The 18,161-nt window shown below is 38.0% G+C and overlaps 2 protein-coding genes across 3 annotated transcripts in view; one reads left to right on the top strand and one right to left on the bottom strand.

Moving 5' to 3' along the window:
* The window catches only part of CA12 (carbonic anhydrase 12), a 241,089-nt gene that overhangs the window by 138,742 nt on the left and 84,186 nt on the right, over positions 1-18,161 (bottom strand). Inside the window, exon 2 of the mRNA XM_069098357.1 lies at positions 3,656-3,863. The gene's annotated coding sequence lies outside the window, so the exon portion shown is untranslated. The remainder of the gene's footprint in view (positions 1-3,655; positions 3,864-18,161) is intronic.
* The window catches only part of LOC138169158 (inter-alpha-trypsin inhibitor-like), a 136,282-nt gene that overhangs the window by 63,788 nt on the left and 54,333 nt on the right, over positions 1-18,161 (top strand). For both annotated transcript variants that reach the window (XM_069098360.1, XM_069098359.1), the window contains one exon: positions 16,198-16,389. In XM_069098360.1, the coding sequence (XP_068954461.1) occupies positions 16,198-16,389 (192 nt within the window). The remainder of the gene's footprint in view (positions 1-16,197; positions 16,390-18,161) is intronic.

The raw sequence follows: 18,161 nt of genomic DNA, 5'->3' as shown, positions 1-18,161 counted from the left end.
AATTTGAAATTCAAAACTTTAAATAAAAAATGTTTCAAAAATTTAAAAATTAGAATACATCTCCTACCCATAGCTGTGAGAATTACATGATCTATTTCTCTTCTAATTTTTTATAGTATACTTTTTCATATTAATGTTGTATATCTATTTAGAATGTATTGTGGAATGTGGTGTAAGGTGTTGGTCTAAGCCTAATTTCTGCCAAATTATTTTCCAGTTTTACCAGCAATTTTTATAAAATAAGTTTTTTTTTCTATGTGATTCATGTTTTTTACATTATCAAACAATGGGTTATTGAGTTCTATTGTTTCTGAATCTCCCTTGTCTAGTCTGTTCCATGACCTATCTCTTTATTTTTAAACCAGTATCAGATAGTTTTGGTTATTGCTGTTTTAAAATATAGTTTGGGTCTAGAAATGCTATATAAACTTCATCTTTAATTCTTTTTATAATTTTCCTTTAATATTCTACATATTTTATTTTTCCAAATGAATTTTGTTATTATTTTACCAAGTTCTATAAGGTATCCCCTTAGCAATTTGATTGGCACAGTATTAAAAGTATAAACTAATTTTGGTAGCATTATCATTTTATAATATCAACAACCTAACCATGAACACTGAATATTTCTCCAGCTCTTTAAGTTGTTCTTTTTTCTTTAAGGAACATTTTGTAATTGAATCAATATAAAATGTTTGCGTGTTTTGGTAGGTTGGTCCCCAAGTATTTTATGCATTTTGTAGTCATTTGGAATAGGGTTTCCATTTATGTTATTGCTTCTTTTGTTTTGCTAATATTACAGAGAAGTGCAGTTGATTTTCAAGGATTCATGTTGTAGCTTTCAACTTTGCTGAAGTTATTGTACTTTATATACCTTTTAAGGAAGGAGCCTTCATGCAGTAGGGCTTAGGATATTGATCCCACAACAAAAAATTTCTGCCTTCAAGGACTTTATAATCAAATTGGAGAGACATAATACATACCTTTTAAAAACTAGTAAGACAAAACAAGATAGTATATAACATTTGACATTCATCACATTGTAAATATACCAATTGCTATAATAACAATCGTGTGTGTGTGTGTGTGTGTGTGTGGTGGTCAATGCACAAGTGTATTCACTATCTCCTGATGGAGGACACATTGACAACTCTTTTCTTTGCTAGTCTCTATGCCATATAAAGAGTTTGACAACATTTTAAAATACATCTTTCCATAGTTAGGTATTTATAAGGAAGAAAGGGTCTTGTAGTACCTAGAGAAGAGCTAAATATGAAGCAGCTTCTAAAATAGCAAATAAGCACAGTGAAAAGTGTGTACTGAGAGAAGTAAGACAACACCAATATAATTTAATCAACATAGTGCTTGGGTTATGATCACACAGTTTATGCTCTCCCCCCTCCTAGAGTGCCTGTGATAGGAAGAAGTAAAGCCCAATAAAGTCTGAGGAAGGACATTAGGTGGTAAATGACTGAAAATGGATTTGGTGGAACAGTGCAATTTATATAGCATAGTCATCAAGGTCTACCTCCTTAAGATGCCATGGCAAGAAGAAAGCTTCCCCCAAATCCTCTAGTCATAAGAACATTCTTCTTCACAAATGATAGAACTATCAGCTCTCAACTCTCTCTTCTCAACTTTAACTTCTATAGTTAGCTCCTTAGAATTTTCACCTACTCTTTGTCTTTCTTGATGTCCTCCGACATTCACTGCCAATTTACTTTGATGTAATCAGAATGGTTTTCAATATTCATGGTAGGAAAAATCTACTACCCACCTGCTTTTTCAGTGGCTAATAACGTTCTAACACTATGGAAGATGAAACCTGCACACCAGTGATGCTACCTATCAACAGCTATGCAACTACACTCTATTTTTCAGCAGAGGGTCTGGAGTCCCATCCAAACAGCTTGCACCACCACAATTGTTTCTTTGAACACCTGACCAGCTCTATCCAAGGAGTCAGAATTATGATCAAAGCTTGCTTGGGTTAAAGTAGACAAGTCAATCAGTTTATCTCCTGAAGATAAGATTTCAAGACAGAGCTCTAGGTAGACATTTTGCAAACCTTAAACACAATATAAATGTTATTGTTGTTGCCATTATTATTATTGTTGTCCACTTGAGGCTTTCCTGACTATCCCTCCCCCAAGTGCCAAAATAACTCTGTATTTATTTACTTATAGATGTACGTGTTGTTTCCTCCAAAAGCATGTAAGCTCCTTTAGGGCAGTAATGGTATGTCAGTGTTGCTGAATTGTAGAGTCCATTAAAGAGAATTAAACTATAAGAAAACTGGAAATGTAGGTCAAGGCCAGCTTGTAACATCTTTAAGTGATAAGAGGCCTTTATATTTGATCCTGAAGCTATTAGGTAACCTGTGGAAGCCATTAAGCAGAGGACTGACATGATCAAACCTTGTCTATTGAATGAAGGATGGATTGGAGTCTATAGAAACTTGAGGGAAAGAGACCAGTTAGAAGGTTATTGCAATAGTCTAGGTGAGAAATGACAAATGGCTGAACTAGGGTGGTGGCTATGTGAGTGGGAAGAAAGGGACAAATGTGAGAGATGTGAAGGTACAAATTACAAGTTTCACCAACTATTTAAGTAAAAACTAAATGAGCCAAATTTCTCCTCAGGGACCAAGATATTCTCTAGGTGGAATTTATAGTCTCATAGAGGTACATGGGTTTTTTCTAGACTTTTGGTTCTTAAATGTAATAAATGTTATATATACCTACAATACATATATTTTTAAAAGATCTTATTGATCTGAAAAAATGTAGCCTATTATTTTAATAGTCCATTATTTTAACCATGACCTATTCTATATTCTCTATAGTCTTTAAAACAAAAAAGCAAGACACTTCAGCATGTTGAAGGTGATGTCAGGGCTCTGATATGCTATAGGAAAAAGGACCAAATAACAGTGCTTACAATACAAACATGGGAACTTTTTATACTACCTTCAAGATGAAATAGATATAAAAAGACCTCTGTAGACCTAAAATGACATAGAATTAAATATTAGGAATTAACAAAGTTGGGCCTGGTATTGTAGGCCTGTAATCCCTGCTTCTGGAGAGAGTGAACCTATTGGATCACTTGAGTTCAGGAATTTTGAGCACAAATAGGGCTAAAATCCAATCCGATTTCCGTACTAAGCATAAATATGGTAAGCCTCCAGAGTAGGAGGTGGGTATAGCCTACATGGCCCGAGGGTAGACCAAGCAATCCAGGCTGGATCTAGAGTAGGTCAAAGTTTCCTTGTCTCCTTGTCAATAAGCAGTGGGATCAGACTCATCAGTGGCAACTCCAGGCCAATAAAGTTTTGGCTTTGTAGACTTTTAGGGAAAACCTAGCTTAACACATATGAGAGCGGGGAGAGAGGAAGAGGGAACTCTGGTAAATATTGGTCCTATCATACATAGGAAGACTTCAAGAAAGAACCAGGGAGTGAAAACCATGGATCATGCAAAAGGATATGTTTTAGGTAGACAGTGAATTATGTTTTTATAAGAGAATTACCTAGCGGGTTGTAGAATGACCTGATCATCTTGATGGGAGGAAATTTAAGGAGAAAGAGAGAGAGAGAGAGAGAGAGAGAGAGAGAGAGAGATGGGCAACATATAGGAACCCATTGGAAACTGACCTTTTTCACGAAGGAGTTATGTCAGAGTTTGGAGTGCAGAAAATGCAATCTTGGTATAGACATTATTGTGCCTGTTCCAAGAAGATCCAACTTGAGTGGGTTCAAATGATTCTGAGTGGCTGCAAAGTATATTGGCTGATCCACTGAGCTTCCAAATCCCAATGTTCATGACAGGATCTCTGCCACACTGATTGTAGTGTCCCAGAGCCTAGAAAATGATAAAGTGAAACCAACTAAAAAATAATAACCAGTGGATAGGGCATTGAATGAACTAGACAGTACTTTCTGCTTTCATTGACCCATAGAAATATATTGGAATGTTGCAAAAGGTTGATGAGAGGCATTGTTAGAGAAGAAAAATCTAGGGATGGAGTAACAGTAGTTATCTACAAAACCAAGACATCATTTGCAGATACTTTTCTGATGCAATGGTCTCCCACAGTGAGTAAATGAATGAACAGAAAAACAGTTATTATGCACTTAATATGTTTAAAGCACTGTTTTTAAGGGCTAAAGATACAAATAGAAATGCAATGTAGTCCCTGATCTTAAGGAGTTCACAGTCTACTGGGGGAGACAACAAATGTATAGCATTGGAGAGGACAGCCAGACCTGAATACTCTAAACCTAATGACTCCCCAGATGATAATGGGTGCCTTTACATTTCTATGCCACTTTGGCTACCAGGGCATATTGCAAGTCAGTCTGGAACTCTCCCAGGGAGTCATTGACAACAGGAACTGTGGTTCATGGGATAACTTCAGGGAAGATCCAGGGAGTGGAAAACATGGTTCACACAAAAGTACATGTTTTTGACAAGACATGATAGTGTCTGCCTTATAGGTATTATGCATATTTCTAGTCATCCTTTTCAATGCTGCAGAAATTCTATTTCTTCCTTCTCAAATGGACACTTTTTTGACTTGCCAGATATCCAGTGATCATATAGGTCGTAGAAGATAACCCTAGACCAATTCCAAGTGTTGGACAAGGTACAAGGAATAGATGAGAATATTATCAAAATAAACTGTCACTCCCTTGTCCAAAAACTCTTAAAATATGTAATTTCATGGATATTTGAAAACCTTAGGAAAGCATCATACAAACCAAATGGCCTAACCTAGTATTCCTACAACCTGCACTGAGTAGAGAAGGTTGTCTTTCCTTTGTCACCTTTCTATGTCTAGATCAGATTGTATGAGCTTTGGATCTCTAGTATGAGTATAACCTCCTGCCCCCTGTCTGGCTGGTCCAGTGAGTTGAGTATGAAAGGTAAGGGATACAAGTCACAAATGCTCATGGTGTTCAGTGCTCTGCAGGGATGTCAAGGCCGCCACTTCTTACTCTTCCTGTTAAACAATATCAGGGCCCCAAAAGGAGTGGCAGAGGATAGTTCCTTTTCAGAACTCACTTAGGCCTGCTCAGTGAGTAGATCTGCCCCCTAGAATTTGGTGCTGTGGCTTATTGGACTATTGTAATGCTTAAGTGGCAGCGATTATAGGTCATATCTCTAGCTTAATTTTGTGAAGCATTTGCCTCCTACAAAGCTCCCCAGAGTACAGGCAATTCTTTGGTGAGACATAGCAGTTTAGGCCCATAATTCTAGAACCCACAGCTTAAGGGTCTGCAGAGTGATAATTAGCTCTGCTATTATTTGAACAGGGCTTTGTTTTTGTTTTTTTGTTTGTCTGAATGTGAACAGATTATTAGATCCCCTACAACTACAGGATAATAGTCTTTTTTTTTTTTTATTTTTAAGCAATCGGGGTTAAGTAACTTGCTCAAGGTTACACGGCCAGTTATTTCTGGGTGTGGTGCTGAGTGTCTGAGCCCAGGATTCGATCTCCAGGTCATCCCAACACTGGAGCCGGTGCTCTTACTCGCTGAGCCACCTGGCCGCCCCTCAGGGTAATAGTCTTAATCGGATTTAACATTAGAAGGAATCTTTTTCATAATTCAGATCAACCCCCACGTTTTACAAATTCAAAAACTGTGACCCCAAAAACGTGGGCCTTGATCAAGTTCAAATAGTAGCAGAATCAGCTACTTGTGCAAGGTCAAATAGTAGCAGGAAGTGACTTGCCAAGGTCACAGAGTTAGAGGCATTTAGTATTCTGACACAGTGATAAGGGAGGCACATAGCAATGATTACTAGAAATTAACAGACCTAGAAGGACAGGGCTTCCTTAGGGGTAAAAGGATATGTTCCAAGTGATGATATGATAGAATAAACAGAATGTAGTGCTGGAGTCAAGCCAAAAAGCTTATAGATCAATTAAGTCCAGAGGACCAAAAAGGACTTATAGAATATAGAGGCAGGCACAGCAGTCCAAAAGAAGAAGGCAGACACAGAATGGGTTGAGGAACATGACAGAAGCAGCCACTTGTCTCATACAAAATCTCTACCTTACTTATGGGTTGGTTCACTCAGCTACATCAGAACCAATTTGTGCAAAAATGCAGTCTTTAATATTATATTAAAAACATTAAGCTAGTCCACCTACTCCCTATGAAATGTCCTTCCTTGTTCTTCAGTTCACTATGGTGCTGAGACCCAGAAAGATGGAATGATGTGTTTAGTATTTGTTCACATGGTAATGGATATATATCAAGCCCCCAGGTACCCTAACCCAGCAAAATGATTTTCAGGAGTTCCCAATAAAATGAGGGAAGAGGATAGAACAGGCTAGGCTAGACTAGGCTGGGATAGGATAGAATATAGAATTTTAAATTAAAATAGTTCTTAGTGATCCACTTAGTACAAACCCCTCATCTTCAAGATGAAGAGACTGAGGCCTAGTCACATTAGTCATCATTACTCTGGTCTGAAATGAAATTGCTGACTACTCACATGTTTTCAGCAAACAATATTTGAGGTTTAGCATGAAGCTGAATGTTTGTGAGAATGTCTCTGGCTTTTCAGTTAAATTACCACCTTACAAATGTAATCTGTGCTTGAAATATGTGGTGAACTGAAATGGTCATTTTATGTTAAATTAATATGTGGAAAACTGACTAAAAGAATTCTATATAAAGTGAACCCCACCCCACCCCTATACATACTACGAATCATAGATACATGAAGGAAGTCATATCAAGAACCAATATTTGTTTCTAGGCAGGACTACCCCCAAACTGTAGGAATCAAAAGAATAGATGGGGTATCAGTCTATCAAATTCACTCATTCAATAGATATGTGATGAATGCCCATTATATATGAAATACTACAATGGGACTATACATTTAAAGCTGAAAGAGGCCTGAGAGACCGTGTAGTCCAACCCTCATTTTACATATGAACAAATTGAACCCCAGAGAACTGAAATCACTTACTTAAGATTATACAGGTAATATGATTGTACATGTACAGCCAATATCAGATTGCAGGCCATCTTGGGGAGGGGAGTGTGGAGGGAGGGGGAAATTTAGAACTCAAAATCTTATAAAAGTGAATATTAAAAAACTAAAAATAAATAATTTTTTTTTAAAAAGAAGGAAATAGGGAAAGATCTAGTGGCTGCCTTGTGACCACTCTCCCCTACCAGTAATTCATGATCATCTCCCTGTGAAAACTATTGTTTTGTCACCCTGAGCTGATGTGAAATAAGTAAACACCAGATTTATAGAAATCTTTGACTTAATTTCAAGGTCAAATAATTGTTTTTCATTGATGCTTAAAGTCCCCTCTTCTGGTTTTGGACAAAGCCACAAATGAATTTGGGGCTTCAGAGAATCATGTCAATAAGTCAATCATAGGCTGTGGGGGAAAAAAAAGATTACACAGGTAGTAAATTACAAAGGCAGGATTTGAACCCAGATCCTTTGATTCCAAAGCCAAGGCTCATTATAGTTGACTATGTTATGGGTGATAGAGAAAAGACCTAGTCTTTGCCCTTAAGGAGCTTAGTGAGGGGGACAAGATATATATAATAGTAACTATAATTAATACAAGGTGTTATGCAAAAGTTCAGTCAGCATCACAGAATCCCTGATTTGGAAGGAACCACAGAAACCATTTTCTCCACCCTGACCCTTACAGGAATCCTCTCTACAACCTCTCTGTTTCTTTCTATCTCAGTCATTATCTCTGTCTCTATCTTTGTCTCTGTCTATATGTCTTTCTGTCTCTCTCTTCTTTTATCCTCTTATTTACTGTCACTGGCTACTTTCTTGCTGATTATAAATATGCCCAGCTTTCACTCATCCTTCAAGGAAATTTTCACTTGATCCTAAAGCTACTTAATTGTCTTGTCTTTTATACCTTTTTATACTCAATGCCACCATTTTGTTTTCAGCCTAGCTATTCGGTTTTCATTCTACCAAAACTGCTTTCTCTAAGGTTACCAGTGATCTCTGAACTGCTAAATGCAATGACTTTTTCTCCTCTTCATCTTAGTTAATCTCTCTGCAGCTGTTGATGCTCGATCTGTTTCCTTCTAGCTATTCTCTCCTTTGTCTTTCATAAAGTTGTTCATTCCTACTTTTCCTCCTACACACCAAATTGATCCTTTAAAGTTTCCTTTGCTGGATCTTGATCTCTCTTCTTAAGGGTTGCTTTCCTTTAAAGCCCCAAAGGGCTTACATTTTAATGAAGGAGGGTGATAACACATAAAAGGGATCTGGAAAGGTGGAAGGGAGGGTACCTGCCTGGTAAGTAGCTACTAATTTAGTACTCCTAAAACCCAAGTAGGTCTAGAGAGATGAGAATCTTGTTATATTATTTCCTAGTCAGACCACACCTGCAATATTGTATTCAATTCTGGGTGCCAAAATTCAGAAAAAGCATTGACAGAGCTAGCATAGGGTTTTAAGGTTTGCAAAGTGTTGCAAATATGATTTGATCCTGTCAGCTCCAGTAACAAATGACCAAATCATCACAGAGATTTTACAATCACTGTTAACTCCAGAAATACCAAAGAGTTCACACAGGTTAAAATCAAAAAGCTTTTCTTATTCCATTGGGGCAGAGAAATTAAGACACATGTGTTAGGGCCTCCTCTAGTAGGAGACCTGAGGCAGTGGGGCTAAACCTTGATTTTTATATATATATATATATATATATATATATATATATATATATATAGCTAGATAAAGAATCAGTGTAGTGTAGCAACAGTGGGGAGGCACAACAGCAACAGTGAGGCAAGTTTTTCTAGTGACAAAAAGTCTATTCACAGCAGGGCTTCGTGTCTGCACCTGGTGGTGCCCAAGCTCAGGGATCATCAGTTCTGTGATTTAGTTGCAGCAGTGTTCATCTAGAGGGTGATCACAAAGGATTATTGTTATGCCAAGCTCAGGGCACAGCTTGCTTGTTGGGTCTTAGCTCTGGAAAACAGGGTGTCTCCTAATAGTAAAAAGACAAAGGTGGTCTTGGATCCTGACAATCCACATGGAGACCCATGAGGTAGATCAGGAAATTCTAAGGTGGAAAGAGTTCACATGCCCTCATGCAACTAAAACTCAGGTCTTCCTGGCTCCAAGTCCAGCATTTTGTCCATTCTGCCATCTAGCCACCCAATAAGCTGTAGAGTATCCAGAGGAGGGCAAATAGGATGTTGAAGTGCCTTGAATTCATGGTATTTGAGAATTAGCTATCTTACTTGATCCTCAAAACAGGTTAAGTATTAACATCACTATTTTATAGATGAGGAAAATAAAATAAAACATAAAAACTTGAACCAATTTTCCAGAGGTCACTTGTCAGAGTTGGGATCAGAACCCAACTGTCCAAGCATGTTATCTAATCCTCCTTCCCAATATCAAGGGGCACATGTTGCCAGAAGAGTTAGGGAGCCAGCATTCCAGGTACCTAATAGCTTTTAGTCACAGGCAACTAATGTTCACATGCTAAAAAATGATAGTATATCCAAGAGAAGCTGGGAATGAGTCAGAGAGTTTGGTTTATACAGAGAAAAGTGGGTGTTCCAGAAGCATGTGGTAGAGAGAGGCTCCAAGCGGTAACCCTGGGACTATACAATTTCTGAGAAACAATGAAGAGCATCCAGTGGTGCCTGTAAATTAAACGCAAGGAATTCAGGTGGTCTGTATATGGAAACAAAATAATAGCCATGCATCAGAAAATCACTATACTTGCCATGTCTGAGTACTTTGGCATGGTTATAAAGGGACAGAGGGAGCAAACCAAAAAGCCAGTGCTACTGTTTATAGCCAGGTTTTCAGCTGAGGATAGGAGCTAGCAACCACTCTCCCCAGATGTCCCTAATGCTAAACGTTTGATGTACCCACAAATAGCTCTGGTGTCCTCAAGGGGAATACTACCCTTTGCTTTCCCATCAGTGTTTCCATTCTTTCCCCCTTTTTGGACAGAACATTCTGGTTGTTGTATTTGTACCTATGAATTTTCTGAGTCTATTTTAGACAACTGAATATTGAATTCTACCTTTATCCAAAACTGAGCACTTTTTTCAAGTGGACATTTATTAAGAGAAGCCAGGTTCAAATGAAGAGCCCCAGAGATCAGAAAGTATAAGAGATTTCAAGCTGGATGGGATCTCAGTGCTATATATTTCAATGTTGCCCTCCCCCCTACCCCAATTTTACAGATGAGGATACTGAGGTCCAGGAAAATTAAGTGACTTGCCAAAGGGCACATAAGTAATAAATAACAGGAGAGATCTGAACCCAGGTCCTCTGATGCCAGAACAAGGGCCCTTTCCACTACACTACCCTGTCTCCCTGAATTAAACACAACATGATTGGCTTAAGATAGGCTAACCTAAATATTGCCTCCCTTTCTTCCTAATAGTTTTAACTGTTCCTTAATAGAGGCAGTTTCTTCTGCAGCTTTAGAAAAGAGCTTCTCATCTGCCAGATAACACCTCTATATTGTAGGTCTTGTATCTACTCAAACCAAGACAGGGAACACAGGCCCCAAGAAGTGTATTTGGGTCATTGTTTAATTGTATTCAATCTTTCACAAGTATCTGGCAACAGTTCTTTGATAACAGCAGATTTAATTGTTTTAATAATGCTTTCAGAACAGGCAGTGTATCATTACTGCTACTTATTGGGAGAGTATTGATAGTGGAGGAAGTAGGGAGTAGACCAACATTTACTTTGGCAGAGTGATTGGACACAGATTTCCAAACCTTGCCCACAACTCTTGATTGTTGCTTTTCATTTGTGCATATCTCATGATTTAATTCCACCCCCCCCCCCCCCACACACACACACAAGTCAATGATCAGTGATGCAGAGGGAAAAAAGTTCCCCCCCGCTTCCTCTAAACTAAGAACTCCTATTAAAGGTTATGGAATGACAGGATCTTTCTACCCTGTACCTGAATGCAAACCTCCTTGATAACATGAAGCCACTACTCAGGTAGCCCATTCCACTTAAGGATAGCTCTAATTTCTAGCAAGTTTTTCCTTATATCAAACCTAAATTTGCCTCATATGTGGTTCCTAATTCTGGATTCTAAGGGTCAATTTGAGTAAGTCTGATTCTTTTTTCTACATGAAAACCCTTCAAATATTTGACCATAGTTGTCATATCCTTGTTCCATTTCTTCTTCTCCGCATAAATCATCCTCAGCTCCTTTACCCAGTCCTCATATGTCATGATTTCAGGGCCCTTAGACATCTTGGTTGCCTTTCTTGGATACTCTGAAGCTTATCAAAGTCCTTCCTGAAATGTGATACCCAATGAATACAATACTATAGATGAGGTCCAAATAGGGTGAAATGTAACGCAATTATCACCTCCTTTATCCCAGGAAACAATGATTCAGCCAATGCAGCCTAAAATAGCATTGTTTTGGGAGGAAGGGATGCCCTGTCTTCTAGATTCAATGAGCTTTTAGCCCACTAAAACCTTTAGAACTTTTGCAAATGCACTTCTGTTTAGCCCTGTGTCTCCTTTCCCCCTACCCACGGATTTTTTAAAAATCTAAATGTAAAGACTATACTTATGTCTTTTAAATTTCATCTGACTAGAAATGACTTAACATTCTCTGGTGTCAGATTTTTTTTGGAACTCAACTCTGGCGTCCAGTGTGTTAATTCTCACTCTAAGTTTTATGTCCTTGGCTAAGTTGATAAGCATGCTAGCTATTCTTTTATCTAAATTATTGATAGAAATGTTAAACAGTACAGTCACAAGCACAAATCCCTGGGGTGCTACAATAGAGACTCCTTCCCAGCTGAAATCAAATCTTTAATGAGTATTCTTCATGTCCATTCATTCAACCACTTCCAATTACACTTAATTATACTATTATAGGGCCTACATCTTTCAGTCTTTTATACATCAATAACATGAGAAACTTTATCAAGTGTTTTGATAAAATCTAAATAAACTGTATTTGGAGCATTCTCCTGATAAAATAAAATAATAATAATAGACAGAATAAAAGCTCATTGAGGACGTGATCTGTTTTCCTTTTTCTTCTTATATTGCCAGCACCTAGCATGGTACCTTGTATATGAGACATACTTAATGAATGCTTTTTGAAATGACTTGAGTTAAAATAAATACTATTTACAAGTTTGTTCAGATCTGTCCTTATGTATAGGCCAACTAGGAATGATTAAGGAATGGGAGAAAACCATCTTCTCCAAAATATCTCTCCCCACTATTTTGTTATAGTTTCTGAAATTCCACCATTAGAGTTTCATTCCTTGGTGTTACCATGCATGCTTCTTAGCAAGTAACTAAGTTGCTGAATGATATTTACTAACTCTCAAAGACTATAAGTTGTAAAGAAGGTACTGACCTGCATTGAAAGGAGTTTCCTTACCCGAGAGCTCTTTATACCATTATATCCCTATTTGTATCCCCAACATGCAATTGCCCAGTCATTATTCACACATCTGTATGAATTCATTTATTGAACTCATAGGATTTTTCATAAAAGTATAAGAAGAGAACTTAGAGATCCATTTTTCTAACACCTAACTAAAAATAGAATACAAGTATTAGAAACACAAACACAATTGATACCAAAATTTGGGTATCAAAAGAAGTTTATTTTGGAGAAGTTCAGAGGAATTGAATGCCTCTGGCCAGAAGTAGGCCCACCCTTCTTTGGGAAGAGGGAGCACTGAACACAAAATGGAGAAAAGCTTTATACTGTTAGTTCAGAGGGGATACCTCCCATCAAAGGATGGATTGGTCCATTCTTTTTCAGGTTACAATCTTCCATATATTCCCATTACATATTTTTCCTAAGCATGACCCCTCCCTTCATCATAATTATCATGCATTTGATGGTCTATTAATGAGGATCTAATTTGGGGGGGGGTGTCACATCATATGCGTGAGGTTTATTAAGCATGCGCAATAGTAATTTTAGGTTACTCAGTCATTGACCCCTATCAGTTTAAACCAGATCAGTCCTTATCCTAGTCTGAGAGTCTCTCAAGGCCGCTATCTGCCTTCTGATTGGTCGGGCCCATCTGCTATCTACTAACTTACTTTATCAGTCTCAATTCAGCAATTTCTAGCAGTTCTGTGGAAACTTAACTCTTTGCTGTCTCTCACAACAAGGAATGGGAAAAGAGGAGAAGGAGAATAATGACATGTGGGATACTACCTGAAGGGAACAGGCTAGAGTACATGAATAGGAAAGAATACATGAACATGTAAAGAGTAATATAATGATATAATAATAATTATGCATGAAAATATTACAGTGGAGGACATCAGGTAGCATGATGGAAAAATAGTGAGTGGGTAGGGAGAAGAAAGCACTGGGAATCAGCAGAGGGATGGAGAAAGGGGAAATCATAAAGCACCAAACTGCAGCTTCCCAGGCCTGTCCAGGGCTGGCCCTGGTGGGGAGACCAAAGTTGGGAAGGAAATACTTTGCTACTGAGTATGCCCTTAAGAGGTTTCCAGGGGACAATCTGGCTTCATGTTGTTTCCTTATTTCCTGCAGGAAATCTTTGCTCACAACTTTCCCTACCCTTTTTCTTCCCATTTCATCATTGAATATCAATGAATGAAAAAGAGAAGAAAAAAATCTTCCCAGTATCTCCCATTGCTTTCTCCTCCCTTGTTTGAAATTAAAAAGACAAAAGAGCCCCACCATTTAAAACTGTAGTTTTGTACAATGGTCACAAAAAGAAAGGTGATTCCCAAAATGCTTGTTTGGAGTGATCCACCAACATGGTCGTTACCTCACATCATGTAAAGATACTATTCAAAATAGCCCCAGACAGGGGCCCAGAGCATTTAGAGCAATTCAGGATCTAAAGTGAGTCATAGTTTTGACTGTTTTAAGTTCATCTAAATATGACACAAAAGTAACTAGTGTTTAAAGCCACTGTGAAATGACAAAAATAACTTCTTCTACCACCACCCATGCCCCCACCTCCACCACCAAGCACCTGACATGCAGAGGTTGCCAGAACCTGGGACCAAGACTTCTAAAGCTAGCAGTGGTTATGAAAATGCTAAGCCTAAGAAACCACCTCTGTTAGCTTTGGATTGGGAAGAAAAGGAGTTTGTTTCTGGCCTCTGGGTTCTGGCCTTGACTTATAACCCACCAAGGATCTAGAACTTGAAAGGTGTCAGTGCAGTGAGGTTGCCTAAACATTTCCTTTTTAACAAGCCTATAGATTGATCTGAATCCAATTCCATAAGGCTATGGGCTACCAGTCTAGTCTAATAAACCAAAGCAATTTGGGGGGTCTTTTTTTTTAATTCTGTAACTTTTATTCTAGGTAAGAATCATATGCTGTAGCACAGGGCTTTCCTAAAGTCAGAAGGACAAGAGAAACCACTATAATCAGGGCACTAAATTAGAAATGAGTTTAGGATTCCTACTCATAATAATTTAATTAAAACAGACAAATGACAAGGAATTTAAACAGGTAATAAGCATTCTGTTGCTGCACCATAGTGGGAGAAAGCCACAGTTCAAACTCACAGCACCAGTAGGGAAACACAGGGTCTGTGACTCATGACTTTTTTTTTGTTCCCATCCCAATGGAGCAGGCTGCAGAGCAGTGATACCTAATGGCAAGTTTATGGTTGCTAAAGACTCTCACTGTGGTTCTGGAATCAGCCGGCTATGGCCTGGCCACACTGGCTGCCCTTCTCCTGTCTTTCCTGAAGCTCTGAGCACTCTCTGCTACTAGCTTGTATCTCTTTTTCTTTCTTCTTCTTCTTCTTCTTCTTCTTCTTCTTCTTCTTCTTCTTCTTCTTCTTCTTCTTCTTCTTCTTCTTCTTCTTCTTCTCCTTCTCCTTCTTCTTCTTCTTCTTCTTCTTCTTCTTCTTCTTCTTCTTCTTCTTCTTCTTCTTCTTCTTCTTCTTCTTCTTCTTCTTCTTCTTCTTCTTCTCCTTTCTTCTCCTCCTCCTCCTTCTCCTTCTTCCTCTTCTTCCTATCCCTTCCAATGTTGAGATTTCTCTAATTCTATGAAAGATTGGCAAAAAATGATTTTGTAGTCCAGAATGTAAACTCCTTAAAGGCAAGAATTGTGTCTCATATTACAATATGGTATCTAGCAAGGATGATAACATTGTACTATTAATGAACTATGGTAAGCAAAATAGCCTTTTAAAGAATGGGAAAGAAAAGCAACTATTTGGAGATGACCTGGTATTTTCCAATGCAATTTCCCATTAGTTTTGTTGAATTCAGATGATCTTTTATACTAATTAGCTATGCTACCTTGTTTGGGTAATTTCCCTTTTTGTAATGTCAGTTTTCTAAGGATGAGGATGTTTTCCCTACCTACCTCACAGGATTTTTGCCTGAATCAAACAAGATAATATGTATGAAGTATTTGTAAGCTTTGAAGTATTATATGAATGCATGATTATTATAGCATCTCCCTTAGTCATCAGAATTTTTTTCCACCACAGGAACATATCCATTCTTTGAAAAGGGTGATGCCATATTTGAGTGACTGAATGACTCTGACAAAGTATAAATTATTATTATTTTGCCTTTTGGAGGGCAATCGAGGTTAAATAACTTGTCCAAGGTTACATGGCTAGTTTTTTTTTTGTGTGGGTGTTAAGTATCTGAGGCTGGAACTGAACTGGGGTCCTCCTGACTCCAGGGCTGGCGCTTTTACTCACCGCGCCACCTAGCCGCCCTAAAGTATAAATTATTGAGCAGCTTTATTGACTAACAAATATTAGGAGCACTGATTACAACATCCCTTCTTAAGGAAAGCTGTGCAACTTCAGATTATACTTTTCCCCTTCTGTTTCCTCCTCTGCCAAATGGATGAGATAACAATAACTCACATTTGTATAGTACTTTAAGATCTGCAAAGCATGGTTTTTACAACCCTATAAGATAAGAAATCAAATCATTATACTAATTTTAAAAATAAGGACAGTGGGGTTATAAAGGGTTAACAGATTTTTACATGTTCATACAGTGTCTAGTAAGTGTCTGATGCAGGATTCAAACCTAAGTCTCCTGACTCTAAGTACAGTGTCCTATCAATTAGGTTATGCTGCCTCTCAGATGAGTGCTAAGGTCCTTTCCAGTATTAAAAATTCTATAATTTTATGAAACTGATCAGCTTTAAATCATTGTGTGCCTTCTGTGTGTCCCTCACAGAGTGCAATCTCCCAAAGGATGAAGGAGAAATGGGGGTTATGCTGGAATACCGAGTCTACTACAATCGCACAACAGACCGATGTCATCTGTTCCTGTACAAGGGTTCAGGGGGGAATGAGAATCACTTTCTAACTGATATGCAATGTATGAGGCATTGTTCTACCTTAGGGGATGTGCTCTACCCTGATGATGGTAAGCTGAGCATGTTATCTGTCATCTCTTTTCTTCTTCCTTGGGTATGTCATGGTCTCAATTTTCTAAGCTCAGGTATGTAAACACAATCTGACATTACAGCTCTGAGGATGTTGTACAAGTCACCTCTTTAGGACTCAGTTTTCTCATTTCGGATGTAAGATTGTTGGACAAAATTATTTCCGAGGTCCATTCTAACTCTAAATCCTACAATTGCTTGGCAGTATTCATTGCTGCTCTCAGACTACATGACTTCCATAAAGAAGGTTACACAAATTCCCATGATTCCAAGGTACTCATCATTCCCACTGGTGACAGGCAGCACTGCTGTTCCTTCCTCATCTATTGAAAATACAGGAAGAGTGCAGGTTCACTTTCTTTGTCCCCACCCCTCAGATCATAGGGCAAGTAAATACCTGATTGTCATCTAGGAGTAGTTCAATTTGGCATAAATATATTGACCACCTACTATGAACACAGCAACTGTACTATGATCTAGAGAATATAAATGAAAACTTCTTTAAAGGAATTTGAAATCTCCTTGGGGACATATACAAAGCAAATATTATAAAGTAGCATATGATTTGTCAAAAGCAAGGAACTGGGTGTGGCTATAGGGAGGGGTACATTTTACAACAGACTGAAAACAGCATATGTACAATGCACTTTTAAATTTAATCTGCATTATTATTTTCCCCATCATTTTCTTAAGTCTAGACAATTAAAAAAACACAATCAATTAAGCCCCAACTTATAGTATTTGCTGATTTCTGGGGTGTAAATACACTGAAAATGAAATAATTAGCTCTGAAGGAGCTGGAGGCTCATAGCGTTGGAGGAGCCAGCACTAGCTACTACTGGTATATGCCTTTAGAGAAGAGAGAGCTCAATGTGGACTGGAATTCCTCTGAAAGTCTTAATGGAAGGGCAGAACTTGAACCAGGTCTTGAAAGATGGGCAGGATTCAGATAGATGGAAGGGAAGAGGCAGGGCATTTCAGGAGGCCTTTAATTCTAACAGCAACTTTTCTTCTTTTTCTTTCATTTTAAAATCTTTTTTTAAATGTATTTTGCTAAATATTTCCCAATTACATATAAAAAAGTGAGCATTTATTTTTTAAAATTTTGATTTCCAAATTCTTCCCCTCCCTCCCACCTCTCCTCCACCCCTTGAGAAGGCAAAAAAAAATATGATGTTGATTATAGATGTGAAGTCATGCAAAGCATATTTCCATATTAGCCATGAGAAATTTCTCTTCTTTTAAGATGGTTTTGTAATGGACCACTTTGTGGTTCCCATAGCAAACTGTCAAGTGCAGGAGCATAGAACTGGAATAGACCTTAGTGGGCATCTAGTATAATTTCCTTAATATTACAAATGAGAAAACTGAGTCCAGGAGAGGTGAGGTGACTTGCTCAAATTCATGTAAGTGATAAATGATGGAGCCAGAAATAATACTCAAACCCAACACTCTTTTCCTTGCATTTGGGGGTAGGGGTGGGGAATCAAAGAATGATTTCGAGCAAGAGAAAGGATGTGGTCAAATGCTGAAAGCAAGTCATTAGAAGTCAGGACTCTTAAATCTTCATAGCTATTTATATAGACTTTGACTTGGAAAAGACTTTAAAAATCATCTAATTCAACCTCCTTATTTTACTGATGAGGAAACTGAGGCCCAGAGAGAATAAGTGACTGCTTCAAACCATCTGCTTCTACTAGTTATCATCCTAAAGGTGTGTATCTTTTCACCCATTTCAGGCTGATTTCCTCAA

This window comes from Petaurus breviceps, unplaced genomic scaffold, assembly GCF_028583685.1.
Source record: "Petaurus breviceps papuanus isolate PSGF00001 unplaced genomic scaffold, PetGlider_PUasm1.0 37, whole genome shotgun sequence".
Classification (NCBI taxonomy): domain Eukaryota; kingdom Metazoa; phylum Chordata; class Mammalia; order Diprotodontia; family Petauridae; genus Petaurus; species Petaurus breviceps.
Note: the sequence above shows the minus strand (reverse complement) of the source record. Positions and strands in the feature narration are given on the sequence as shown.